The sequence below is a fragment of the Falco peregrinus genome, chromosome 6 (genome assembly GCF_023634155.1).
Source record: "Falco peregrinus isolate bFalPer1 chromosome 6, bFalPer1.pri, whole genome shotgun sequence".
Classification (NCBI taxonomy): Eukaryota; Metazoa; Chordata; class Aves; order Falconiformes; family Falconidae; genus Falco; species Falco peregrinus.
The window spans coordinates 76,448,700-76,476,165 of NC_073726.1; the positions used below are offsets into that span (position 1 = coordinate 76,448,700).

Below are 27,466 nucleotides of genomic sequence, written 5' to 3' on the forward strand. Positions count from 1 at the left end.
CAGCCTCCTTGATTCAAATACCAGGAACAACTCAGCCAGCACAAAGCGAAGCTTTGGGGGGCAAAAAAACTCACACCCCCATCAGCGTGCGCACACAGACAAGCACGTGAAAACCTAAAGTTCATCAGCATGGGAAAGGAGGAGGAGAAGAAAGCCCAGCACAGCACGTCCCTGAAAAACCAGAGCCAGATAGGGAAGGCACCCGAAGGGGAGAAAAGCACCGACTTGAGCAAGACGCAGGAGTCCGCGATGAAGAAGAAGAAGCAGAAGAAGACCAAGGGGGATCCCAAAGCTGGCCAGGAGGAGGAATCCCACACTTGTTGTGGCTGCCGTTTCCCGCTGCTGTTTGCTTTGTTGCAGCTGGCATTAGGCATCTCTGTAACAGTGCTGGGCTTCCTTATGGCAGGCATCAGTTCTTCTCTGCTAGTCAGAGACACTCCATATTGGGCTGGGATAATTGTAAGCATAAAGTCTGTTTCTCCATAAAGTGCCTTTGCCAACATTAATGCAAGCTGCATGATGCTCCACTTTAGACTAACCAACTGCATGCACAACACCATTTGAGTTATGCTAACTATAAATATTCCTGGGATTAAATGTCTGGGTATACTTTCCTGAGGAAACTGCTCCTGCAGAATAACACAACCTTTCGTATTCTTCCCTGCAATACCAACAGACCTTAAATAAAATACAGGGTTGCTGTTCACTAGATGTATATATTAGCTTGTGCTTTGCAGTGAACTCCTGCCTGGTGATGCTGAAAGAAAATATGTTGGTTACTTACGCTGCCTTCCCTCTTTCCCCATCAAACCATAACAATTAGGTTTTAGAACTGACAGCATAACTCTGTAACTCGCAACTTTTAGCTGAGCGCGTCGGTGATAGCGAAAGGAGAGCAATGGCTGTCTTTCGAGTTTCCTTGCTGTGCTGTGTTGAAGAACTGCTGCAATTTAACCCCCTTCCTGCCCGCTGCTCCCCAACTTCTCCCCCAGCGGAGGGAGAGACCGCGTGGGGCTGTGGGGAGGGGGACGGCACTGGTGGGTGAGTAACAGGGCAGGGAAAGGGACTCTGCTGTCCCAGGGCCCGCCGGCAGCACCGCCAAGTCATGCGCAGTTTCGAGTGACACGCCAGCCTTGCCACACGGGCTGTCGGGGACAGAGTAAAGGGCAGGGTCCTGCTGGGCAGAAATAGGAGGCATTGGTGGTGGGAAAGCCCAGGCTGGTCCTCAGCACTGGCTGCCCCTGCAGAGGTGGGGAGGAGTTGCCGAGTCTTGGTGTCATGCACGGTGTGACTCTGCTCATCCTGTGTGCTCGGGGACATGCAGTTTGCCTGTGGAGAGACAGGGTTGGTGGTTATGAGCCTGGGATGTGACATGGATGTAATTTGCTCTGTAGGTTTTGTCCCTAGGCAGCAGGCTTCAGGAAAATATATACTGATGTGTTAACACTGTTTTGGGTGTTGTTAGACAGTAAGAACTCCCAGAAAATAAATTTGTGTTTAGGTTCTTAGAGAAAAGATTTCTTGATGTGCTAAATAGCTATAGGAGCATTTCCCATAAATGTAATTCCTTGCTATCGGAGGGTTATCTGAACACCTGAACTGTTTGGGGTTTGCTGTATTAATCCTGCTGGGCGACCCTCCAAAGAGTGGAAGGAGAAGAGCCTGAGCTCCCAAAGGAAGAGTCATCTCACCCTTCTTGTTTCTCTTCTAACCGAAGAGGTATCTTACAGTTCAGTGATGTTTTGCAGGGCAAGAGCCTGCCCTTGCCTAGGAGGAGAACTTCCTCCTGGGTTTTTGACTGTTACAAGCTAGCCAGGGGGGAGTACAGATGATAAAATAGTGGCATGTGACATTTTCGCTCCTTTTGTTTATTTTGGGGATGTCAGAGTATGTCTTTTCCAGATAGCACTGGTAGTATCCCAGGTTTGAAACAGCTTTTTTGCTGGAAAAAGCTGGGGAAGGAGTGAGCTGGACTAAACTAGCACACAGACAGGGATATGAGAAAAACCATGGCAGCAGCCCCTGGCCCATGTGAATGTCATCAGTGTCCAAACAGCATCCAAGACAACCACATATGCCTGATCTCCTTCAGGGAGGCCTGGAACTCCACCAGAGTCACTACTTTCTGAAAACAGAGCTCCAATGGCTCTTGTTTTCAGCAGCAGCTGCCAGCAGTAGTGACATTTAGATGCCCACATGAGGCAAAGTTCAGTTGCTTGCAGAGTTCCCCCCTGAAAATCAGGCAAAACTCACCATGTGAGTTCCTGAGCTAATCCCCAACTCAAAGCAAAACTCAGCTCTCAGCCATGGTGGTCACCTTCCGCACTCACTATCCAGCCAGGATAAACCCGGGGGGAGCACAGCTCCGGGGACTGTGCTGGCTGGGGGGGTCAGGGCTTCATTTTGCTTCATGTTACAGGGTGCCCCAGCTATCGGCACGGCCGGAGCACCCTGCGGGCTGCAGGTAGGAACCCCTGGGGAGGGGTTACTGTACCTACAGTCTGAGTCAGACAGTGACTCTCACCTTGGGAACTCTGGTGGGATGTTGAGCCACCAGCACATTCAAATGCAGTTTGATTCCTCCCTGGCTCAAAATGGCTTTTGGTGATCCCCTGTTTTGCCCTCAGAGTGATGGCCGGACCATGCACTGGGGGCAAGTGGCCAGGCAGGCTCCTGGGGTACCACGCTCCTCTCCTGCACCCTCAACCCAAAGCAGAAGGGAAAGAGAGATCTGGTGTCAGCAGAGAAGGTGGTAAAAGGGAAACCGGTGCTAGAAAGGAGAGGCTGAGGTGGTGGTGCAGCCCCGGAGCCTCCCAGCAAGAGAGTGCATGTGGAGCATTGGCCATGGCTGATGCACCATGGGGCAAAATGCAGATGGTACAGACGATGCTGCATTTACTCTGTTCCTGTGCTGTGATGCCTCCGTGGAGGTACTTGGTGCCCAGTGGGACATTGGACAGAGATGGCTGGTAGCTGCGGAGCTGGAGTTTCTGGGTGTGCGGGTCACAGGGTGCTGCTGGCGAGCTGTGGCAGGGAGCGTGCTGAGGACTGGCCTCTGGAGATCTGAGGTGAAACTGGTCCATGAAGGAGGACTCTTGGCTAGGACATCTTCCTGTGTGTGGACTGGATGTCCTATGGCTGGCTCTGGGGCTGCTATGGGAGGTTGCATGTAGGGCATGTAGGCAGGGGATAGATGACCCACGTGCTGCTTGAGAACAAACCTCACGGCAGGAAATGACTTCCCAAAACTCATTAATTTGCACAAAAATGAGCAACAGAACAGAAAGATGTGGTGTAAAATACCAAAACATATTTGTTTTAGTAGCATCCCACTCAAGTGCTCTCTTTAAAGGACTTGATTAGTATTCAGAATCCAGAACTTAAAAAATCTATTATCGAGACCTTTTTAGCAACATTAGAGATAATGGGTGAAGCTCATTCCTAGTGTTACTCCTTTGGAATTACACCAGGGCTGGATTTGACCCCACGGCTGTTAATGCAGGATGACAGGAAAATGAAGGAAAATTGCTAATGTGTTAAATAGGCCCTGATTGATTGAAAGATTATTTTTTTTTCTTCTTTATTAGTGGCAAAATGGTGACACTATTCCTTGCCGAAAATCAAGTGCTTTAGCACATTACCATGAATGAAAAGGAACTTATTTAGAGAGGAAGCTAGAATAAAATGCTACCTAGGAAAACCATGCAAGGCAGGCCAAATTAAACTGGTTCAAAACTTGACCACCTAGGTTTGTGAGGATAGAACAGGCCAGGGACTAAGTTCACCATCTTGTGGAATAAACGTGGCCAGTGATCTGCTGACGAGGAGTGGAGGAGGTGCCCGGCACTGAATGGGTTCCCTGCAAGGGCTGCCTGGCACCGTCCCTTCCCTCCCGCAGCTCCTGCAGAAGGAAATGATACAGCTTGCATTGTATCAGAAGTGTTTCACCCCATGAAAACCACTTAAAACCTGCTAGTCTGAAACGCATTTCTTCTGAAATCTGTGGGCATTAGTCAGAAACCAAAGGAAAGGTTTATGGACAGAAACCACAGAATCTGCATGATTTACCACTTCTGCTTCAGGTTCAGCAAACTAGTCCCTGTAAAATGCCTCTGCCACATTGCTAGGGACAGGCAAATAAATGCAATTAAACACAGTGAGGATGGCATTTGTTTCACCTACTATTTATTATTCTAAAATAATACATATAAATGTATCCCTTTACAGAAAAGTTGTCCAGGTCTGAAGCAGCTGCCTGTCTCCTCTGTGAGACCTGTCCCAAGCACCTGAAACTGCTGGCTGGACCACCCTGGCACCTTCCTGAGCCTGGACAAACTTCACAAATCCACCCAGGAGTGCAGGGCTTTCTTTTTTTTCTGTGCTTTGCCTCTGACCTGCTGTGTAGCCTTTGGGCGAGTTACTTAACCTTGCTAAGACTTTGTTATTTCCCCTGTAAAGTGGGGTTAATAATGGCTATCTGTCACCCCTTGCTTTGAGATCATTGGATGAAAAGTGTTGCAGAAACAGTAGATATTAATGGTATCCTTTTCATTCTTTTTCATTAGCTCATGGCCTTTTGACACCCAGAAGAAGAAACGATGTATTTCTCCTTGAAAAATCCGCTCTTAGATTATTTCCACTGTGATCAAAAGTAGAGAGTATCAGAGTTTTCACAGGCAAGCTCCCTTTTTTGCAGACTCAGGCAGTTAAGAAAGTTACAGAAATGCTCATCAGAAATTATTATCCAGGGTGTTTATTATTTCTGTCAGAAAGTTATTTAAAATCCATATATATGTATGGATGTACATAAAATTGGGATTTTAAAAAACATTTAAAAAAAATCTGTTTCTCAAGCAGCTCGAGGCAGCAATCATGGCTCCAGCTGTCCTTTATTTTATTGCAAAAAGTGTCTCAAAAGATCTGCCGTGGGCCAGGCTCCCAGATCAGGAGCGCTGACACTTCTCCTTGCTCAGGCCCTTCAGAGCCACATCTCCCCGGGGGTTTTCCCAGATCAGAGGGTCCCTGAGCTTTACCCAAGGGGTAGCTATGGTTCGTTGCTTTTTAGCATCTGTGTTCAAGCATTGGTTTCTCTGCCGTGGTGGAGTGAGGCTGATGTGGGGTTTTGTGGTGCAAAAAAGCAGGCAGACTTTTAACTGAAAAAGCAGTTTAATTATTCTTCATTTACCTGAAGTCAGAAAAGTTTATGTCTATTTAATTTTTCATACCTTTTTTTAAAGAACTCTTAAAAAAAATAAACCAAAAACTTCACCAAAGGAAATTAATTCTTTTATTGGAGTGTCTCACAGGCAAGGACAGATGAGACAAATCCCACAATGGCTGGAAAAGCCAGCTGTGAGGGACAGTTTGCAGGAGACAATGGGCGAGAGAGAGCGCGTTGCATGACAGCATCAGGGAACGGTGCAAGACAGCCTGGGCTGGCGCAGCAGTGTGGCCAGCTTTCATGCTTCAAAGATCTTTCGATGCTTAGTACAACGCAGGTAGCAAACAGCCAGGACTGTCTCCCAACGCTGCGTATCCCTATCAGATGCTGATAATTGAGGTGTTTGTTTAATTGATGTACTTCTGCATGACAGCCTGACTCAGATGGCAGGTCCTGCCACTGACTCAGCATGTGCTTGTGGGCTGGTTAACCTGAGTGCCAAAATCAATAGTGGTGCCTGTCACAGGCAGTGCTGACCCAGCATCTGCCTCTTTAGGTTGTCAGGGTTTGCGTCGCTTTGGGGCTGGAAGGGCAGGAAGGCAGTGTGACAAGCGCCCTGCACCCAGCACCCCGTTTGGCTTGTGCAGCTCTTGGCGAAGTCACTCCAGCATCCCCAGTACCCAGGGAAGCGGCAAGACCCCTGAACTTAAGCTGAACTTTTGAAATGGTAGAAGGTGGCAACAGGGAGAGGCCAGGGGATGTGTTTTTCATCCTGAAAACGGGTACAACAATAGCAATGTGTATAACTGTGTCATGGTTTAACTGAAACCAGGACAAACTCTTAAGGGAAGCTTTGAGAACATTGTGAGATGGATGCTGAAAGGATGAAGCATCATATACAGACATCTGGGGAAAAAAGGATGGTACCATGCTATAAAACGATACAAATTAGAAACTGAGGCTAAATGTGTCCTGATGATTAGCTGGGGTTGGTTAGACCTGTGCTGTCTGGACCAGAAGGGATTTGCTGTACCTCAGCTGTTCCTGTAATGTAGATGGTTTCCCTGGCTCAGCGTAACAAAGCTGTTCAAGGGCCACGTTGTGTCTGACAGTTTCCCCACAGATGAGGCTCTGTGGATGTTTGCACCTAAAAGCCTTTTGCAGAGGGTCTATCACATGATAAAATGAAGCAAACCTGTATGGGTAAACCCCCGTCAGCCTCCTTGCATTTCGCTTTCCAGATCCTCCCACCTGCTGGATATACCATTTTTCCATGAGGCCAAACACTCTGGCTGCACGTTGGTGGCCCTGCCAAACATCAGACAACCACTTTACGCATGAGGCAACCTTTTTATCTTCCTAGAGAGGGTCAATAATTGGGAAGCTTCCCCAGCTAGAGCAAGAGGCAACCGAACCCCTTCCATATTGATATGGGGAATGATTGACTATTTAAAAAACTCTGAAATATGTTCTCTTTTAAAGCCTGAAAGGAGACATTTTCTTGTTAGCCCTGGCCCCTTGCTGGTCTTTTTTTGTTGTTGTTGCTTTTGACACCTTTTCCTGCAGCAATTGTGGAGGTGGCTTTCAGTCAGGCTTTACCTCCTATACAGCCTTGCTGGGTTTTTAACTTTTACTTGTTATAAGGGAAACCGATTTCAATTTTTAATAAAAGGTGACACTTAAAAACTGGTGCCATCAAAGCAGTTAATGGAAATTATAGCCATGCAGGCATCCATTTTTTATACAAGCTAGCTTCAATTAGCCATGGGCAAACATCAAAAGGCTTGAGGGAGGACTGCCTTCAAGAAGAGCCCCCAAGTTTAGGTATTTAATTGAAGTATGTGAAACTGTGGACGGTATGCAACGAGGCACACTGCATTAAATATGCTATGGCAAGGTTTCCAGTGCTTGTTTATAGGCATATACGTATGTAGAACCAGAGCTGTATTCTTCAGAGCCCTCTGCCATTAAAACTTACCATTTCCTAAGGGTAACTGTGCACTGATGCCTCATTAACTGAAATCCATACTTTTATTTTGAACAGGGATAAAGTGGAAAACTTTGATGGGAAAAAATGTTGAAATGTTCTGAAAGAACAGTTTGAGAAGGTGTCTGCACACCAGAGGTCTGTGTGATGCGCGGTCAAGTGCTGATCTCAGCCTGGACACCTCTGTGGTTTAACTCGCTGGTCTAGCTACAGCCTCAAGGGGAAAGAGGGAGGACATCAGAGTTCCCGGCTGGATTACGTTTGTGCAGAAAGCCTAGATAAGATTTGGAGAGGGAGATTGTTCAAACAGGTTTCCTCAGCCTAGGTACCCTTATGACTATAGAGATGATGGATTTCCATAGCTTCACAGTCACAGACACATTTCAAACCACGAGTCATGTTCATACAGTACTCTCAGTACCATCCTGCACTTCTCATGTTGCAAATCACTGCTGGCTCTGGGAACTTTTAGATTTTTTTTTTGTTTTTTGGTACCCTCAGCTGTTTGATCACCCAGCACTGTATTTCTGACTTAACAGCAGTAATGGACTGCAGCTGCAGCTCCTGGCTTTGTAAGTGATGGCAGTCTTTGCAGTGCTTTGTTGCTGTGGGAATTTAATCTTACCATAGCACAAGTGACCAATTTCACTGCTGAGCAACTGACCTAAACAGCAAAGATCGTTACAGAAAAATATGATTTAATTGGATTATGAATGTTCTTGCAGGGGGTTGATGACTTCACAGAATTTAGAAGAAAGTTGAGCATCTGTCACAGTGTGTTATTGCACGGCTTGAAGGGACCCATAGTAAAGACATCACTTATTTTGTAGGTGGGACAGGGATGGTCAGATATTATGGGGTTTATGGCTGTTAAGAGAATGATTTCCTAGACGATGTTGTCCTTTGCCTGCAACCACAATATACATGTTTATCATTATTATTACAGCTATTATTTCTGGAAGTAATTTATATGCAACTAGACTGTCCCTAAATCTAACAAAAAATCTATAAGGAGAAAAAAACATTATGACATAATACCTCTGTGTGACAGATTGGCTTCTTTCACATGTGGTAGTGAGAGCCAGGCTGACCTGAGGGTGATGAAAGCTAGAAGAGAAAGTTGCCTGTAGCACCCATTTTCATTGTAGTTTTCTCAAACCTCATAAAGCGAATGAACATCAGCGTTGCTGGCTGCAACAGCCTGTACAGATGTCTGGCATCAGAGGATCAGAGGTGATCCTAGTTCCTAATGGCAAAGCCAACAGGAACATGCTCTTTCTTGCATTAAAGTCTGCGTCCAGTGGGAGTGTTAAATTTGGTGGATAACATGGCTTCTCTGAAGGCATGGAAGGCAGCTAAACCTTTCTGACAAGGTGGGTGAGCTGTCAAGCCAAGTATTGCCTCCCAGGGCAAGGCAGAGACCTCAGAATTAACTAGAAGAGAGAATTTCTTTACTCTTGTCCCTACGAACAGAAACATCCATAGTGTCTTGAAGTGCGCAACTATAACTCTTCCATAATGGAAATCTCTTCCTAATTCTGTTAATAGTAGTTTTCCCCCAGAAGTCTGAAAGTTTACATTCTTACCAAGAAGGAAGAGTTCAACTGTGGGTTTTAGCAATGCTGTGTGGCATTGCACTGAGAGTATTTGAGAGGTACCGTCTTCCAACAGGTTTGCTTTCTGCCCCTAAAGGTTGTTGCAGGAAGTTCTTGCTAACAAGCCTGCACATAAAGAGCAGAGGATCTATACTGTATCTTTTTTGCATGTTTGCAGCATTTGCTTTGTTCTGAGGAGAAGATCCAAGATGCTACTTTGAACCAGATTTTTGACTCCTTCCTTCATTTCTTGGTGAATGTTTCCAGCTCTCCTGTTTTACCAGCCTCACGTGCCAGGGTTTCCAAGGTATTCTGGGTACGAAGCACTTTCCTGGAGAAAATCACCTATTCTGTAGCAACACTGGGGCTAAAACCGTAGCAATAACAAAAGAAAAAACAGTTTCAAAAGTATACAAGGGAGAGATGCAGACATATTAGAGCAATCTGTGGTTTTGAAATCTGTTGAAAGAAATCAAACCACATTAATATGTCAGTGTGCAAAGATAATGAACGCAAACCACAGCAAAAATTTATGCCCTATGTGATCGTATTTCCCCCAATTACGTACATTACATAACCATCTTCATCACTGCCATATGGTGTCCTTGTGCCACTTATATGCCTTGTGCTTAGCTCGTGCAGGACCAGACATGGTTGCACTGCAGGGAGGTAAGGATGGGGAAAGCAGCTCCTTTGCCCTGACCCTCGTGGTCCTTGCTGGGTGGCGATGTCTGTGGGCTTTGTCCAAATGCCCTTCTGCATTGCCACCTCTGTTTGTTCCTGTCAGAGATGATCAGCCTGTTTTTCTCACCTGTGACACTTTTAAGAAGTGTAGTAAGTTTAGTGGAAAGGACAGAGTTGGCTGGTGCAGGAGGATGCCGGCGCTGTGCTGGGCAGGGTGTCAGCCCACCATGCTTCGGTGACAGCTGGAGATCTTCAGCACAACAACATTGGCTCAAGTAAAGCTGATAGTGAGAGATTTTGGGTACATAAAGCTGGAGATCAATCTTCTTTACTGCTCAATTTCTGGTTTTGAGATGATGGAAATATGTAAAGGCATGATCCTTGCAAGTGCTGAATGTGCACTGTGGTATGGTGTCAGTCTTACCATTGAAGCATCTGTTTTGCAGCAGTGTGTGAGGCTTCAGCCTGTGAGAAACACCCAGTTGTGCTAACCTGTGTGTGTGTACAGAGAGTGTTGGTTTGCCAAAATTCTGAAGGGCCAAGGACTGCATGCTGGATCTCTGTGGGTGCAGGGATCCTCCCAGGAAAATCAGCTGGGACCCACTCCCAAATGCAGTTGGGATCAGGTTCCCTTCCTGACGAAATCTGTAGGAACTGAATTCAGATCTCATGACAACAGGCTCTAGCTCTCTTTAGGGTGGGGACAACCCCGAAAATGCCTACTTTTGTTTTGATTGTGGTTTAAAACCCCAGTAATTCTTAAGTTACTTTTCAGCTCTGAGATGTTCCTGCCCGATAGAAGGAAGGCCTGCAGCTTCCCACAAAAAAGAAATAATATCAAAACTTTTCCACAGGATAAACTTGAAAGTTTTTCAGCCAGCTCTAGTAAACAGCTGTTTTCCCTGGGTTGTGAACTGGGGGATTCCACAGGGTATGCTGTAACTAAAATTAAATCTGTACCCTTCCTAAATACTTTTGTATCACATTCTAGTCTTTTTCTAGACAGCACTTTTCTAAATTTAAATTCTTTCCTTGGGTAACCTTTCACGTCACTAGCTATTCCGCAAAGGGTGTGTTAGTCCATCTGTAAAACTTTGAAATAGGATCTTGAAATAAACTTGGGTTGAAATTTCCTCAGCGTAGAAATGCATACTTCTAGATTTCCAGATAACAGTTGCAAGAGCTGATCTAATTAACCGCTATTCTGCAGCTCTTAGGGAATCTATTTTATTTGTATAATAAATGCATACCGATTGGTGGCAAGCAAGTGCTAAAGCAAGTTCAATTGCATTTTATGTTGTGTACTTAGTCAATAAGGCATTGGAAACGTATGCTTCACGCTGGGATATTGCAGTGGCTACTGAAGAACTAGGACGCAGGATTACCTAATGCTACTTAGCAATCAGCATCAACAGCATCTGTAACGTGCCTGCAGCTGTCTTAGTCACTTAGCGGGTCCTAACAAATATTTACCAGAGGATTTTTATAGTTATTCTATTACACTTCACAGGTATAATTCAAAATGGATCTATTAATAATGTATAAAATAGGAGCATAAAGCTGTTTTCTACACTTTGGTTTGCTCCAATGAGTGAATTTACCTTTAAAGAACCGAAATGTAAAAAATATATGGGTCATAATTCTCAGCAGTATTATTTTTACCATCACTTACAAAAATACACATCTCTAGTTTAAAAAAAAAGGTTGGTGTGTTGTTACAAAAGAAATACTTAAGCCTTCTCAAATATCCTTGCCAAGACTTGCCGGAATCCTGACCCAGTGTAATCTTTTATAAATACCTCTCTACAAATGTGCCTCTTCAAGTATCCCTGAGTATATTATTTAAATCCCAGAGGAACTTTAGAAAGTGCGTGCAGGAATGGAAATCCTTTTAAACGACAGTCTTTTGTATGGGAAGCTTTCTGAAGAGGGAGGTCTGATCCTGCCACATTGAAAGCCAGCAGGGTTTTTGCAGAAGTTGTACGAGGCACTTGATGGTAAAGAGTAAATTCCACCGTTGGTATCTGACTCTGCCCTAGGAAATGAATGCAGCTCTGTCAGCTGTCTGTGGGGAAACGGGAATGGGAATGGGAGACCAGGCACAGTCCCATGATATCTCATGGGAGTAACCTGGAGGCAAACGTAGCCCTCAGTTCACGCAAGTGTAAATGCCTGCTAGTGTAGCTGAAGCAAAGCAAATTTGATTTATTGCTCATAACAAGATCCATCAGCACCAGATCCTGAGAATACTTAGGTCTAGCTTTGACATGAGCAGCCCTTTGATTTTACATGAATTTGGGGATGTAATGTTAAATAAGTGTATTTAAGACTTTTTGGGGGGGGTTGTTTTTTTTTCTTTTTTGTTCTCGCTGCAGGTTCTTTCCTTCAGCCACTGCTGCTACTGGGGGTATTTATCATTTGGATATTACTAGAGATATGATCTCCTTAAGATTTAGGTTTTATGGGCATGTTAATTGAATTAAAAGATTAATATACAGTGCAAGGGACCAAGGACACAGGCGATTAATCCTGAGAAATAAAACATGGTTGAGTCACACAGAAGCTCTATAGGGCAAAAAAACCCCCAGCACTGAAGGACCTTTGACAAGAAAGGTTGTTTTTTCCCCCGACAACCCTGTCAGCTATGGCTGTCAACAATAAAAAGAAGAAAACAAATAAATTGGAGGCCATGTGTAAGTCATAGGACCAGAATATAAATACACATGACATGGAAAGGAGTAAATAATACTGACGCTTTCTTTAGAAATGTTCTCAGGCAATACTTCCTATTCATGTCCTACTGAAATGACATGAAATAAAACTTCATGGGAAAAAGTGTTATTAATCACACAGGTTGTTGATGGGCATGACTATCCGTGTGTGGAGCAGCATTCTTCCTTTACAGGGTGGCTGTCTAGTGGCTTACACCAATACTGCAGATACAAAGAAAAGTTTGGTATTTTATGCATCAGATCACAGAAGAAGAGTGTTGAACCAGTGCTGTCTAAAAGGGCAGCTAGGCAATTTTCACTGCAGGCCAAGCACTCCCCTAGAGAGCTGGAAATCGGGATGTGAACAGCACTGAGCACAGCCAGAGCATGCAGCAAGCAGGCGAGGACGGGACGGTGAAGGAGCCCTGCACTCCTGCAGGCATGTCTGCAGCACAGTCCCAGCCCTAATCAAAGGCAACTGGCACCTGGGTCCGGCCCCAGAGGGCAAATCCTGCTGCTTTGGGAAAGCAGGAAGCCCCAAATTAATGAGAAGTCTTCAACCCTCCCAAGTAAAACGAAGGGGGGGGGGGGGGGGTGGAAATACTGATTCTAGCAGTAGTTACTGAGAATTTAACAGCTATTGTTTATAATCGAGATGCTCCTAGCAAGGAGGCCAAGACTTGCTGCTGGTCCTGTGTGAAGAAGACAAGACCTTTGAAAGCACACTGGCTGATCTCAGCTAAGGTCTACATTAAGGCTTACCACACCTGGACCTTTTTTAAAGGTGTGATATGAAGTGCCATTTACAAACACATGCATCCCATCCACTCACCTGTTTTTTCAGGGCAACCCAAATCATGCACGGATTCTTCCAAGCGTAGCTTCAGCCGCTGGCAATGCCCTCTTCTTCTATGGGTGCAGTCCAGACTCCCTGGGTGCCCTGACCCAGACCCAGCGGCCCCACGGTGGCACAGGGAGCCCTCACTGGGCACCTGGGGACATGGCTTCTCTTGTCCAGGCAGGGGGAAAGCTGCCAAAAAGCAGCAGTCCAGGTGCAGAGCTGCTGCTCCTCTGTCCTCCTGTTAGGTCTGCTCATTGGTCCTCCAAAAACCTGGGAGAGGAAGGCACTTGACCGGTGTGCATAACACCATGGGGGGACCCAGAGAACACTGCTTAAAAAAGGAATGTGTATTTACTGGGCTTGCTCCTCAGAGCAGGATCTTCCCTCCTTACATGGTTGGAAAATGCCTACCAGTGAATATCTGCTCCTGCAAGTAAATCTCAATCTTCAGAATTAATAACAGACAGCTAAATGAATAATAAAGTGCATAAATAATTCTCCATTACTGTTAACCTTCAGCAATTACTGCCACAGGGCTAAAACACAGTCTCAGATTGCAGGGGAGATGTCATCTTTGGTAAGGTGTCCATTCTAGGAGAGGTTGAAAGCCTCTGCTATACACTGTGCTGCTTCGTATCCAGTGGCAGCTATGGTTAATGGTTTACAGCCTGCACTGGTGACATAAAACCCCTGTCAGCACCCAGTGGTACATAGGATGGTGCTCCTTGGGCTTGCAAGCCCAACTTCATAAGCCTTCTGCTCCTTTTTGATCGTTAGTTACATGGACAAAAACTTGAAACACTTCCTAGAGGCTATCGCTGGGATGTGTCTTTGTAGGTAAGTTTTTTGTGAGTCTCTGAATAAGTTTTTTGTGCCTCGGTATCTGTAAAGTGAAGGTTAAAGCTCTTCCCTCCTCAGAAGTGCATTCACACATACAAGGCTCTTACATGCATGGCTGTAGCCCCTACTCAGACAACCTCACTTACACGCTGCTCCTTGAGTTATGATCCTGCTAACGCAGAAAGGTGTTTTGGCTTGAAAAAAAAATATTTTTGTGGGTTTTGTTTGTTTGTTGTTTTTTTTTTTTTAACTTTGACACAATTTACTTCTCTTCCCTTGCAGGTCTGTGTTGTGTCCTTAGTGGGATTTGTTATGCTTTGTATTTCGTACCAACCTGACGAGAAGACGTGTGTGCAGTTCACAGTAAAGGTACTTCGACTTTTTTTAAATTTCTTTTTCTTCTCATGTCGTTAAATATAATAAGAAAAGTTGATACTGGGGATATTTTTAAGACCACATGAAAAGAAGTGAAAATGCACCTGAAATGCAAGAATGGTTTTCCGATATTTTTCAGGCAGCTAAGGAAGAAACTGTAGCCTGTAAAGGGGAAATTCAGATAACAAATATTTCAAATCAGAACATGATACAACTTTATTTGCCGTGTTTTAAGACTATCAAAGACATTCAGACTGACAAAGCTGGAATAATTTGGGACATGTTCAGTCAAAGATAGAGGGTTACTGATTAAGTAGAGGTATTCAGAGAGGGCTGGGTAAGAAGTAGGGTGGCATAAAATGGGTCCACTTAAATCAAGTTTTAATTTTTAATGTGAACTAAGAAGCATCTCAGCATCTTCCCAGCAGTTTCGCTCCTCGCCATGAAATAAGAAACAGCATGGCCACAGGCAAATTAAAAACTGTGGCTGGAAATCTCTACCTGCCCGCCTCCATGGCTGAGGAGAGAGAGGCTGTACCTGAGCGCTGGCAGCCGTGTCTCAGCACACGGTGCCTTGTGTCAGGGCCAGGCAACAGTGGACATGGGAAAGTGTTAGCAAACCATGGGAACAAGCATTCTTCCACGAAACAAATCCCCTTCCAAACATTGCAAGAGTAGTGCAGAAACCATGCATGATGCCCCGCCTCAGTCCCCAAAACTGTGCTCCATTGACACTGGTGAGTGACGAGAAAAGAAAGGCTGAGAACACTTGTTCCAGATGGGGCATATTTAACACCATTTTTCTGGGCTGGTTTTCCTTATTATTGTAATTTTCAGGGCTCTTAATATTTTACAGACACATAATAACCAAGGAAAATACCGACGCAAGCAACACGAAATAACAGTGATTATTAACTGAGAAAGGCAGAAGGAAATCAAATGCAAGGAACAGCTTTTTGAAACCTAGCATTCATCCTCCCTCAGATATTAGACCCCGGTGTGTCTTTAGTGCCTCTCTCAAGCTTCTCCTGTATTTACATAAAGGAAGGCAGAAGAACAATTGTTCCTGCCCTTTGATTGGCTTCACATTCTTGCCCCATCACCTTTATACCCACAAGTAAGCGTTACAGCTGCCCAGGGAGCTGCTGGGCTGGGCGGGATCTGCCACGCCAAGCTTTTTATTGCTTGCCCTGCAGCATTAAATTGAACTTGGCATCCAAGCAGGAAGGGAGTCATCCCTCGTGGTGGGAATGGCATGTCAGGCTGGACAGCCCAGATGTTTCTGCCACCCTTAGCAACACCACCCACCCTGGCAGTGAGGAGCATGAGCCATTACTCCTGCAAGAAAATAAACATTTTTAAAGTGCTCCACAGGCCATGTAAAATGGGTCATTCCTCATTACCTGGCAGAGTTAGAACTAAAGTCTCCATTGAAAGACTTCTGGTTCAGTCAATAGCCCATGTACTGTTGCCTTCACAAAGCACCCACCTCCCCAAAATCCACCTTCCCACCGTTTTCTATTGCACCATACCACAAAACTCCATCCTCCATCATTCACAAGCTGCTCACTTCTGTCCCACATTCCCACATCCCCACTGTGAGCTGTTATCCCACAGTGTCCCCCACCCCCACCCCCCCACCCCCGTCACTCCCCCCCCTCCCCCTGTCACTGCTCCTCCAGACAAACAGCTTCTGGCTTCAGGGCACATACCTATTTTAAACAAAGTAGGAGCTAAGAGTCTCCTCCAGAGCTTTGATCTAACAGGTCTCATCTAAATCTCCAAGTATCACTTCTCAGATCTTCAAATGTCTGAATCAAACAATGAACATTAGCTATTTGGTGACAAGGCTGAGGATGCAAAATTACAGTCACGAGACAAACCCAAGCAACTTGGGTCATTCTCTGCTCCGCCTGATGCTTCATCCAGCACCAGGTTTAGCCCTATCTGTTGGGACAGCCCTGACTGTCCTCCTGGACACTTGCTCCCCAGTCCAGGCCCTGCCCTCGCACTGGTGGCTGTTGCCCACCGAGGTTGCACGTGGCTGCTGAGCACCATCCTACATGAAAATCCTGGCTGGGCTTTCCCAGAGCACAGTAAGCCATCCAAGATCCCTTGTGTAACCCAAGAGTCACTTGGAGAGGAGGACCACACACACAGAGGCCTCGGGGGGTTTGGTGAACCCCTGAGGTGATCCTAGATCCTATGACCACTGTGAGTGACTCCCTTGTGGTGGGAAATGGGAGGAGACCTTTGCAGTCCTCTTTGCCTTCCTCCCTCTCGACAGCTGCTTCTTTCATTTCATACTTGCGTGAGTCCTGGGTCCTGTTAAAAAAGGAGATGTTAGAACTGCTTTCGGTAGAAGTCCTTTCCTGAGACTATTGCAGGCATCTGCATCACCCTGTGCATCCATGAGAAAGGGAGACCACCACCCAAAGTGAGGGTGGCTTTGCCCCTCAGGGGGACAACAGTGGGTCCCAGGCTAAATTTCTGCCCCTGCCCCACCTCTGCACCTGCAGGACGCATACCCTGCAGCATGGCAGAGCAGCATGCCCAGCTGTTACGTGTGAGTTTAAAAGGGCAGATCCTCTTCCCTTGGCAAAAAAAAAATGACCACATAGGAAAATCTTGAGGTCTCCTGTGGACTTCCAGGGCTATTAATTGACAGATCACTGTGGTGCTCATCACAGCATCTCCCACGGTAGCATGACACCCTCTACGCCTGCCCAGCCAGCGCCAGCAGCCCACACCGTGGCACACACCACAGTTCCTGTTCCCTGCACAGGCCTGCACCCGAGCCACCACCGCCTCCAAAAGGGGTCCCCTGGATCCACGTCTGCAAACCTTTCTGGTTTCACCTCTGATAACTGTTGGAAGCCTTTTCCACGAGGAATTCAATCCATCTTAGGTTATTTGTTTTCTTCTTGGCATGGAGCAAAACTAGTGCCAGTAAACACTGCTAAAATGTTTCTTCCCCATATGAGGAATCTGAAGGAGGATGAGCTGCCAGGCTCTGACCTCATCATATGCTGTCTCTCCTCGCTTCCCTTTTCTCCTTCTACTTAAGCAGCTATTGCAGTGCGTAGCTCTCTGAGGCTGTTAAAAAACAGCTTTCCAGTGGCAAGTTCTGGTTCCTGGGCAGAGCTCACTACGCAGTTGTATTTGTGATGTTGAAGTTGCCTCCAGGTCTGGCATGTGATTAATCTGCAGATGGGATCTCAACACTTGCTGTCTTGTGCTCCCTCACAAGCAGTATTTGCATTTGCCTCACCTTTGATATTTGGAAATTTGTTCATTTTCTGTTGCTTGCAGAGAGATTCCTCTGCAAACATCTTGTGAGAATAATAAGCTATTTGGAAATTGCCCTATGTCCCCACACATCTCTGTTCGCCTCTGAGGCTTGCTGTAAGAGCTGCCTGTGTATCTGGACTCTGAGATTTCCTTCCCTTTAGGTACATAACAGGCAAATTCTTGTTTACTGTACCTGGAGTGTAACTTAGGTTGTGGATTTAATGCTATTTTGTCCTGACTTTGGATAGAAGTTGGCAGCTAAATAAAATACATACCAAGGGAGAATCAGGCACATCGTGCAGTCTTGGCTTAATATCTCATTTATTAGGGAGGCCTGATTCTGTCTTCTGCTGGTCTGAATCCAGGGACCTGCAGCCAGTTCACTAGGACTTCTACATTGCAGAACAACTTTCATCCCTCAAAGAGGAACAGTCATCAACGTTTGTCCATTTTCCGTTTTTCCCATCAAATACATTTGCACCATCTTTTCAAGTAATGCCATCGACATGAATTACCACATTTTTGTTTGGAGGAGACCCATCAGTCAGTAGCACTCCGTTTTCTGTGCACTTTATATGAGGAGGTGTCCCCATTTTCCAACTTCACCTTTCCCATGGACCTTTACCTTGAAAGCTGTGGGGGTAAAGTAATTGCATTTAATAAGAGCCACCCTCATTTTGAAGCTGCCCTTGGTTTAAGGCTGCAAGGGAAGTCATTAAATTTAATAGTAGCCAAGTCTTGGAAACTAAGATCTTGCTGTAAGAATTCGGTCATACGGGCGAGAAAATGCATATAGTGTTTTAAGATCCGCAATAAGCCCGAAGACTTTTTTCAGGCTGGCAACTGAATAGAAAGATTGATTCACACTGTAGATATAAGACAAATACACCAGGAGTGTGAATTTTATCAAGACATTCATACTTGGAGTTTCAAGGTCATAAAAAATGCTTTTATATTGATAGTTTGCTTGTAGTATTGAGGTTAAGGGAGAGAGAGAGAGAAAGAGAGAAGCTGCTGTTTAAAATAACAGATTCCCAACCACGCCATGTGTCTGACAGATAAGATGCCAAGAAAAATAAATGTTTTTACAGTGCTGAACAGAACTAAAAATGCTATTTTGGCTAAACACAGAATACGATTTTAATATACATTCACACATATTTTGTATGCAGCACAGCTACTGCCAGTTCCAGCTATCGAAAGCAAGGGAGGTCCATATGCTGTGGTACCCAAAGGTCTCAGGTGCAACTTGGAGTGACAAAGGCCCTGAGTTGCTGCCAGTTCCCATGTGTTTGTGGGGTGGACCCTGTATAGCTATCCTTGATAAAAGCCACCCTATTTTAAAGCTGCTACTGGTGTAAGGAGCAGTGGGGTGACAAGCAGACCCTTGTCCTTCTCATGTCATAACACTGAAAAATGACAGCTGCTCACTGCTCTTTTGTGCCTTTGAAAGGCTTCTCCTCCATGTTTATGGGGCAAGTTTTGGAAGGAGATTGAGCACAGCATGTGCTTTCTCATGGAGATTTGCATTCCCGCTCCACAGTAGGACCTAGGAAGCAAAGCAGGCTGGCTGCATTCGCAGGGCCACAAGCAGGAGATCAGCCACCTCACTGCCTGATTTGCAAGTATAAAACAGATCTGTTTGGGCATGCAAACCAAGAGCCGGGAATAACATACGAGCAAAGTTTCAAAAACACCTACTTCTCAGCACAGCCTGGGATAAGATGTCAGCCCAAGCCTCAGTCTGCTGAGCTCTGCTTCAAGGCAAATGCAATAGTTTCTCTCAGCTGATGACTGTAAGTCTAGCCAATGCAGGTACAACAGTAGAAGATGCTCCCTCCCTCCATATAAAACTTCTGGCTGTACAGGGACACCAATTTCCTGGTGCTCTCATCAAGTCTCAAAATTGCAAGGCAATACTCATATAAAATATGCAAGGTAGAATTACTAGTTCTTGAGATGACCTGCTGGACTTTGCATCGCAAGGGAGTTAGAGTTGTCTTGCAATTTTTTAAGCTCACAATATCCAGATGGTACACTGAATGCATGCATTCCCTGCAAAGTACATGTGCATGCACTCATTCTGTGTTCCTCATTCTCTGTGTAGCTGGAAAAAGAGTGGGTTCTTTATTCTCTTTCTTTTTTTTTTTTTTTCTTTCTTTCAGCTAATGTATTTTCTCTTGAGTGCCCTGGGTTTGGTTGCCTGTGTTTTGGCCGTGGCTTTTGCTGCACACCATTATTTGCAGATGACCAAATTTACCTGTGATACCATACTTGAGTCCTGCCAGTGCAAACTGGACACTGCAGACCCCCTCGGCAGGACCTTTGTCTACCAGGATGCAGCCGACTGCGGCAGCCTCACCGGCATGCTCAACCTGTACTTACTTCTGCAGATGGTTCTCAATCTGATTGCAGCCCTGGTGTGTCTTTCAGCATGCTTCGTGATGTGGAAACACAGATACCAGGTCTTCTATGTGGGCGTTCGGTTCTACCCTTTAACTACTACCAACTGCCAGCAACAGAAAGTATAGGGTCTGGGCTGGCGGGGGTGGGTGGGGGTGTAGCCAGGGAATGGAAAATATCAGCGTACTGCCACCATAGATACCATGGATGGATGGGTGTTTATAAGGTTTTTGACAAGGAAGAACATTTACACAGCTTTAACGAATATATTTTTCAGCCATTTAAAGAGCATTTCATATGGCTACTCTTGCAAAAGGTCTCTTGTGAGATTATGTAGAGGTTGCAAAGTCCTAAAGATGCAGCTGTACAAATGCTCACCAAAGAGGATCTTTAATAGCCATAGTCAAAATAAGAGCTTAAAAAATCATCGGGAACTCGTGTGCAGGGCTACAGCCATTAAGAAATAGGGTCCATTTCCCTCACCAGTAGGTATCTGTTCTTGCCTTCAGAGAAGCTATACTGATTTCTGCCAGGCAAGGATCTGGTCCAAACGGCTTAAGTATAATTATGCTGATCATGCTTAGGGAATATATTGTCTCTCAGATGCTCTGGGTATAATCCACACTAACTTGATGGGGATTTACCATATGGAAAAGTAATAAGGGAGGTTAAGACCTCTTCTGATACAGGCTGAGACCAACAGCAAAGTGAATGTATTGATGACTGCCGTATAAAATATATATAAGGCTTTTCAGAGTGACTAATGATATAGGTTACCTAATCCAATTACTAAGAAAAAACAATATGAGTGTGCTGACTAATGGCGATTTGGTGGGCCCTGCTTGAGACCCCAGACAGATTTCTGAAGTGTGAGTGCTCAGCACTTTGTGAGAAAAGACCAATTTAAGAAACCTTGAGTTGCACTCTTAAAGTGGAGGACCCTAAATCACCAGTCACATTGAAAGCGATGTTGACATTGCTGTAATTGCAGGCTCCCAAACCCGGCATCTAGCCAGTTCCACCAATTATACTCCAAGCACAAAAGGCCAAATGCATTTTTGGTGTAACTTCTCCGAAGACAATCAGCCTTACACACCAGCAGTGGAGTTGGGCCAACAGCCCTGAAAGATATATCCCTGCAACAATGAATGTTTCTGAAATGGGGTGGAGAGAGGGAAGCAAGAAGAGACTGCCAGTCTCCCAAAGACATCGTTTATAATGATGAGGGCAAAAGAACAACGATTTCTTAATAAGCAGTATGGAATGACAAATGTCATTCAAACAGTGCTTTTTCACCCTGAAAGTGTGGCTCTGGAAGTGCTTTACATCTTATTAGCCTTATACCGAGACAAGTACGTAGGTTTGTCCCTCAAACTGTCATTTCCACTTGCACAGCATGGACTTCTAAATGCAGCATTTTGCACTGCCTGATGATACACGTCTGTGCAAGGGCGAGGCAGCTGGTGCTCACGCCCTGCCATGACTAGGGATTTCCCAATCCTGGCCAGGGCAAGGGTGTCTCTGAGGTGGGGTGGAGCAGTCACATGCCAGTAAAAAACGTGCCATAATCATTAGCAAGGAGGAAGCAAATAAAATTTCTATAAGGCTTCGAAGAAGCAAAAACTTTCTGTTTCTGCAGCAAAAACAGCTACCAGGAAGTCAAAAAAACCCAGTCTGGCAAAAAGCTACTTGTCTAAGTAGCTCTAATCCTACCCAAAACCTGTCTTCCATATGGTGATCACCCATCATCCCAGGGCTAGACCAGCATACCTCCAGCATCAGAAGATCACAGCGTAGTTGAGACTCCTGTGGTCCACCTAGAGCACTGCTTGGTGTACATGCTCAAGACGTAGCATCACCAAGGTGCTCCTTGCTAAGCTGCAAAGTAAGGAGCTTCAGAAAACGAAGGTTTTTGAGACCAGCTTCCAAATGGCCTTTTTTATGCACCTAAAAATAACAGTAACTAGTAAGCATGGCTTTGAAGGGTGCCTGTTTGCTTGCCTATGTGTAGCCACCCATCCAAAGCCCTAAGCCTGGCTCCCAGGCATGCTCAGAGCAATTGGAGACAGCAGCGGAGTGTGCAGGTGAGCCGGCCATGGAAACCCGGCCGTGGGTATCGGCAGGGCTGTCCGTGTGGTGGCAGGAACCAGCCCGGCCCCCCCAGCTCCAGCAGGGCAGCTGCAAGCAGCACTGGTGGACCTGTTCCAGGGCCACCCTCCTGTATGAGATGGATACGTGGGGGTGCCTCTCACCTGTCGCTTGTACTCAGGTGTTGATTTTTCCCCCAATCCTTCACACAATGCCAGCTGTGCTCTCTGGGGAAGCCTAGGGAAGAGGATACAGCTTCCTCCCACCTATGTGACCCTTGCTGTGCCTGCCTCTCCCTCTGGCCAAAAATGCAGCTCTCCTCTCCGCAAAGAAGATGACGAGAAACAGGAACGGGATTGAGGGGAGCCAGAGTGGCTGCTCAGCTTTGGGATTTCCTTCTGCTCTCTCCAGACGCTGAGCCCCGATGACTGGTGAAGCAAGAGCAAGGCTCTGCTGGCAGAGCAGGACATGCTCCCCACCCTGCCCTTTCCTAAATGTCCTTGTTCAGAAGCTGGCTCGTCTGCAGTGCTCTAGCTCTGGCAGCAGCGAGCTGGTGTGGGAGACGGCTGGCTGGCCCTGACAGAGCAGCATTTCCACCAGAGCCGGGCTTTTGTCTCCTTAATCCTTTGACCTCCCTCTCACCCACATGTTTTCATTCCCAGTCTCCCGTCACCTCCCAGGTGCTGGGCTCCCAGAGGCCACCCCTATTAGATGGGCTGGGCTCACGTTGCATGGCCTCTGCCTACTCACCCTGAGCTTAAATTTGCTGGGACTCCTCTAGAGCATGACAGACGGCGGTGATGATCACGGAGTCACTGCAAATGCCTTCAGCGTGGCAAGGGGGAAGAGAAGGGAGATCTGGATGAGAGAGCCTGTTCTGCTTGGCAGGCTGTGCACCCCCATACCAGCACACCCTCCGCTTCCAGCCACCACCACCAAGCTCACTACACTAAGCAGCGCATTGCAGTTTAACACTTTGCTCTGGAAGAAGGCAATATTAATCATATATTCTGTTGGTATTTTAATGCTTAATGAATAAATATGGGGTATTTTGATCTAGCAAAGACTAACTTCTGTATTAATCTCTTTATATATCTCAAGAGCATAAAATGAAAACAGGTGAGATGGGGAAATGGACACGGTAGCTTTTGGAACCAGTTTCCCCCTGGGTATGGTTTTACAACATGTATTTTGCTCAGATCAGTAATTTCAGAAAGCACTAATTAAAGGTTTTTCACCTCCCACAGCATATTCAGGCAGCTCCCAGCCTTTTCCTGGTGTCAGAGTCCACACGGACTGCACCAGGAGAAAGGCTGGGACTAAAAGGCTTGGAAAGGACAGAGGCGTTGAAGAAAAAGACATTTTATTAAAGTCTGGAAATTTATTCTCTGGGTGAATTCCACAGGAGGGGGTAGAATTAAACTGCTATGGACACACAGAATTTGTGAAGGACTCGATGTAATTTACCCTCACAAACCCAGGTGTGATTCTTATTTGTACCCTGGCCACTTTACACTGTTTTCCCAGTGTAAAGGGGTTGTAAAGATAGCATCAATCATTTTTACACCCACTTTATGGCAATTTTACACAGCTAAAAGGGCCCTTTGTGTAAATGAGAACTCAAGCCCTAGAGAATTTAATAGAGAGGAGATCCTTTCTATAGACTGCGCTAGACCCTCTAATAGGGTCTATTACTGGGGTATAACTCTCTGCTGGGTTTTATAGTTTAGCTTAAAGATCATCAGTCTCGATTAAATTTAGTTCTGTGAAACTTTTCCAAAGGCCGTAACCCTCTGGTGACGTACCTGCTCCTCCACCCCGAACACACGCAGGCAGTGGTGGTGTTGCATGGATAACTGCTTGTTTTTTAAAAGGCAAAGCAGCAGCTACCACTTTCCTCTGGCTCTGAGGCATTCTGATGTTGTGCTATGCAAATACTGGAGCGACAATAACAGCAACGAAAAGGGAACCGAGACACAGTGCCTTACATGGAGCCAAAATGTCACATTCTCAACCCCATCAGGCACTGAGGTGGCACCCGTTCCTGGTGGGGGTGCTGCGCTTTGTGCCGTTCTGCCCTCCTGCAGCTGCTGGAAGGACAGGGGCGGGTGGGCAGCGGGGAAGTGGTGCCGTGTCCTGGCCCCTCGCTGGGGCTGCCACCAGCCCACTCCTCCTGCCACCACCTTCACGTGATGGCCATCTGCGCCTTGCCGGCCTGGCCAGCTCTGCGTGGGCACCGCTTGGAGCTTTGCCTAAAAAACAGCTCTGCACAAGAGTGCTGGAAACTGTAATTGACTCACAGGACTAGTTCTTTTTTTTTTCTTCATGCTGCCAGCCAGTGCAATATTTGCTTTGGGGGCCTTTCAAAACAGAAAGCACGCTGCTAGCGTGTGAGAGAAGCTGCAGTTCAGGTCCTCTATATTTAGAAAGCCAGGATGTCATACCTCCCCTTGAAATTTTCATAGTCCCCTGCACCCCACCCACCCACACAAGTACACATGCTTGCGTCTGGAAAATGTTTTTCGGTCTTAGCAAAGGGTGTTGGCTTAGGGGGGATTCAAGGGAGGTGCAGAGGAACAACAGCAGCTCAGTCCTGAGCATGAAGCTCAAAGCCTCCTTAAGGCACCGGGCAGCATGGCAGGCAGTGGGGACCCAACGCTCCTGGCCAGGCTGGGGCGGCTGAAGTCAAGGATCTCTCCTGCTGTCAGCCTGTAACGTAAATCCCAAGGCAGGACCAAGTTTTTCTGAGATGTATGCAAGCCCGCTGCCGTGTCACGTCAGGCAGCGCTGTACCTTCAGCTGACATCTTCCTGAGCTCATTTTTAGGTGGCTGCCTGTGGACTGTAGCACCTGTAGCAACAGTTCCGAGAAGATGCAGTTTGGTGCTAGCTCATCTCAGGTCTCTGCAGTACCCCTCCCAGGGATTTTTGCTTTCTGCTCTGCTGCTGCCTCCTGTAATCACTGGCCAGTAACATTTATCCTCTGCTAAACTGGCTCTGTAGTCAAATATTATAAATGATGATTGCATCTACAAAGACAGGCGTATATTTCTCTTTTGGTTTTGGTACCTGATTTCCATGCCTTTGTCCAAGAAGTTGAAAGGCTCATCTAAACTTCAGACTTGTTGGGGGTAGGTGGGTGGGATTTCTTTTTTCTCTTTTTTTTTTTTTTTTTAAAGAAGATACGGGCAATGTATTTCCCTCAGGGATGCATTTGTTATCATAATGCTTTCCCACTCCGCAAAGCCATCTTTGCATTAAAGTGTAGCCATTAAGGCCTGGTGGCTGACTGCAGCGAGGGCATGGAGGGGAGACCCGCCACGGCTCACAAATGACTCCCTGCTTCACCCGGCTGTACCCAGGTATTCCTGCCTGGGATGGGCATCCGAGAGCCAGCTGCTGAACACAAGTGGGAGCCCAACCTGAGCCGAGAGAATAGTTTGCAGAGGGTGATTTGAATGCACGCCTCTCCTTCAGTCAGATGTATTGTGAATGATAAGCGCTGGGCTTGACCTCGGGGTATGGGAGAGATGGAGAGTGACACTGATGAAGGCAGCCCTCAGTAAGAGCCCTAATTGTCCTGGAAATGAGATATTTGTGCAAGGCAGGTTTTTAACCCCATTTCACTCTCTCTGGCTGTGTAAAGAGAACTGGGATTTTTAATGGCCCAAAGATGACTGAAGAGAGATTTCTTCTTACTTCAGTGTGAGATTTCTCTTTCACCAAAACTATGATGAGAGGAAGCCTTTGCCTGATCTGTCTTCCATTGGGCTGGTTGGGAGCATCATTGCTGGAGCCAGAGCTGCACAGATGCATCTTTTTGGGGACATTTTCTTTCACCTCCACAGCTCCCAGTGCTGGCACAGGGAGGGCAGGGGCAGCTGGTGGCCCAGATCCATAACACGCCTGAGTCAACCAAGCCCTGTGGCTATCCCCATTTATACTGACTATACTTGTCACCAGGGAGTTGGTGGGATAGTTTAGGGAAAAATCATGATGGAAGAACAGAAAACAGACATTTACACTTTCCCTTCCACCTTGTGAATCCAAGCAGGTGGGCAGCACGCACAGGAGGGGAATCAAGGGAAGCTGATGGAAAAGTAAAAGCCTCCTGTCGTGATTCACTGCCCCAAGCCTGCTAACACACTGAGAAACAGTGAAACAGGACAGAAGAAAGCCACCATAAATCAGGCACTCTAAAGGCTTTCAGTTTTCATGATCCAGACTGGTGTTACGTCAGGAACGTGAAAAAGAGTATATTTGTACGGGCTCTTCCCTGCTGGTCCAAGTCTCCCAAACACCAGAGCACTGCATCAGATGGGGACCCAGCCAGCCAGGCTTTTTGCTGATGGACTTTGCTGTCGCCACAGGAATTAAATTTTGTAACCTAACTGGGCTGAAGGGTGGGGAAGGGCAGTTTGCGGGCTGTACTCATATATCCATATATACTCTGTTAAGGCTACTGTTTTCAGATTCAGCATTTTTTCTTGCATACAAAAGGAAATGCTAGGATCTTGGCTTGCAAAAATCTGTGCTCCTGAATTAACAGGAGTTGCACCTCCACTTTATTTCTAATAAAACTTTTCTCACTTGCCTCACCCAGGTTTCAGTGTTTCTCTTGCTTCTCCATTTTCCAAAGAGGCAGGACTTTTCCCTGCACATCCTCCACCAACCCTGAAAAAAGACACTGGGTCTGTGGGCTGCGTGTGAGCGGCCCCTACTTAGCCAGGGCAGGGGAGGCACAGTTAGCCAGGGCAGAGGAGGCACAATTTGCAAACTGGCTTGAGAGACTTCTCCTGAGTTCTCCTCCAAACCTGCTGCAGTCACTGATTACGCTATTGTTTGTAGCAAAATGTCAAAAAATCACAGAGCGCCAGTGCCTGAAAATCACACAGTCTAAATGCCTCATAATAGGCGACAAGTGGATTTCATTAGCTGAAGCGGCGTGTGTGGCTGTTGCACGGTGGGAACAGGCAGGCACTGCCCCGCGCTTCTTGTGCAGGCCCTGCTACCACTAAAATCCCTGGAAATTTCACCTGTACAAGGGAAAATTCGGGACCTGCAGGCAGCTGCCAGGGACCCGGCTGTGCTCTGGAGGTGTTGCACTGAGCCAGGGCACCATGTGGGAGCAGTGGGATCACTGGGCACCGAGGGTGACCCACATCCTTGAGGAAACAGACCCATTTTGAAGGGTCTGCAGGTAGCAATGTGCCATGCCCACCCATGGGTGAACCTGCGCTGTTCGGGCATGGATAGCAAGGCTCTGTTAGGACAGCTGTGCGTGTCCCTACATTGGTGTGTATACACACGCACCCTTGCAGAGAGGGAGATGCTACATAACATGATGTCTGTGCATGGATGTATGTAAAACTACACCAAAACCTGCTGTGGATGGGAAAGCCACAGCTTTAAGTAGGTGCATGACCATGTATAAGTGCAAGAAAGGCCTGAATCCTGGCATAGCTTGACCTGGGCAGCTGTGTTTCAAAAT

The 27,466-nt window shown here is 46.4% G+C and overlaps 1 protein-coding gene across 1 annotated transcript; it reads left to right on the plus strand.

Moving 5' to 3' along the window:
• Positions 1-26,573, plus strand: SSPN (sarcospan). Its single transcript, XM_005240106.3, has 3 exons — positions 1-459; positions 14,102-14,188; positions 19,651-26,573. Exons 1-3 carry the CDS (start codon positions 130-132, stop codon positions 20,014-20,016), a joined length of 783 nt encoding a protein of 260 aa, XP_005240163.3. The 5' UTR covers positions 1-129; the 3' UTR covers positions 20,017-26,573.
• Positions 26,574-27,466: the final 893 nt, after the last annotated feature.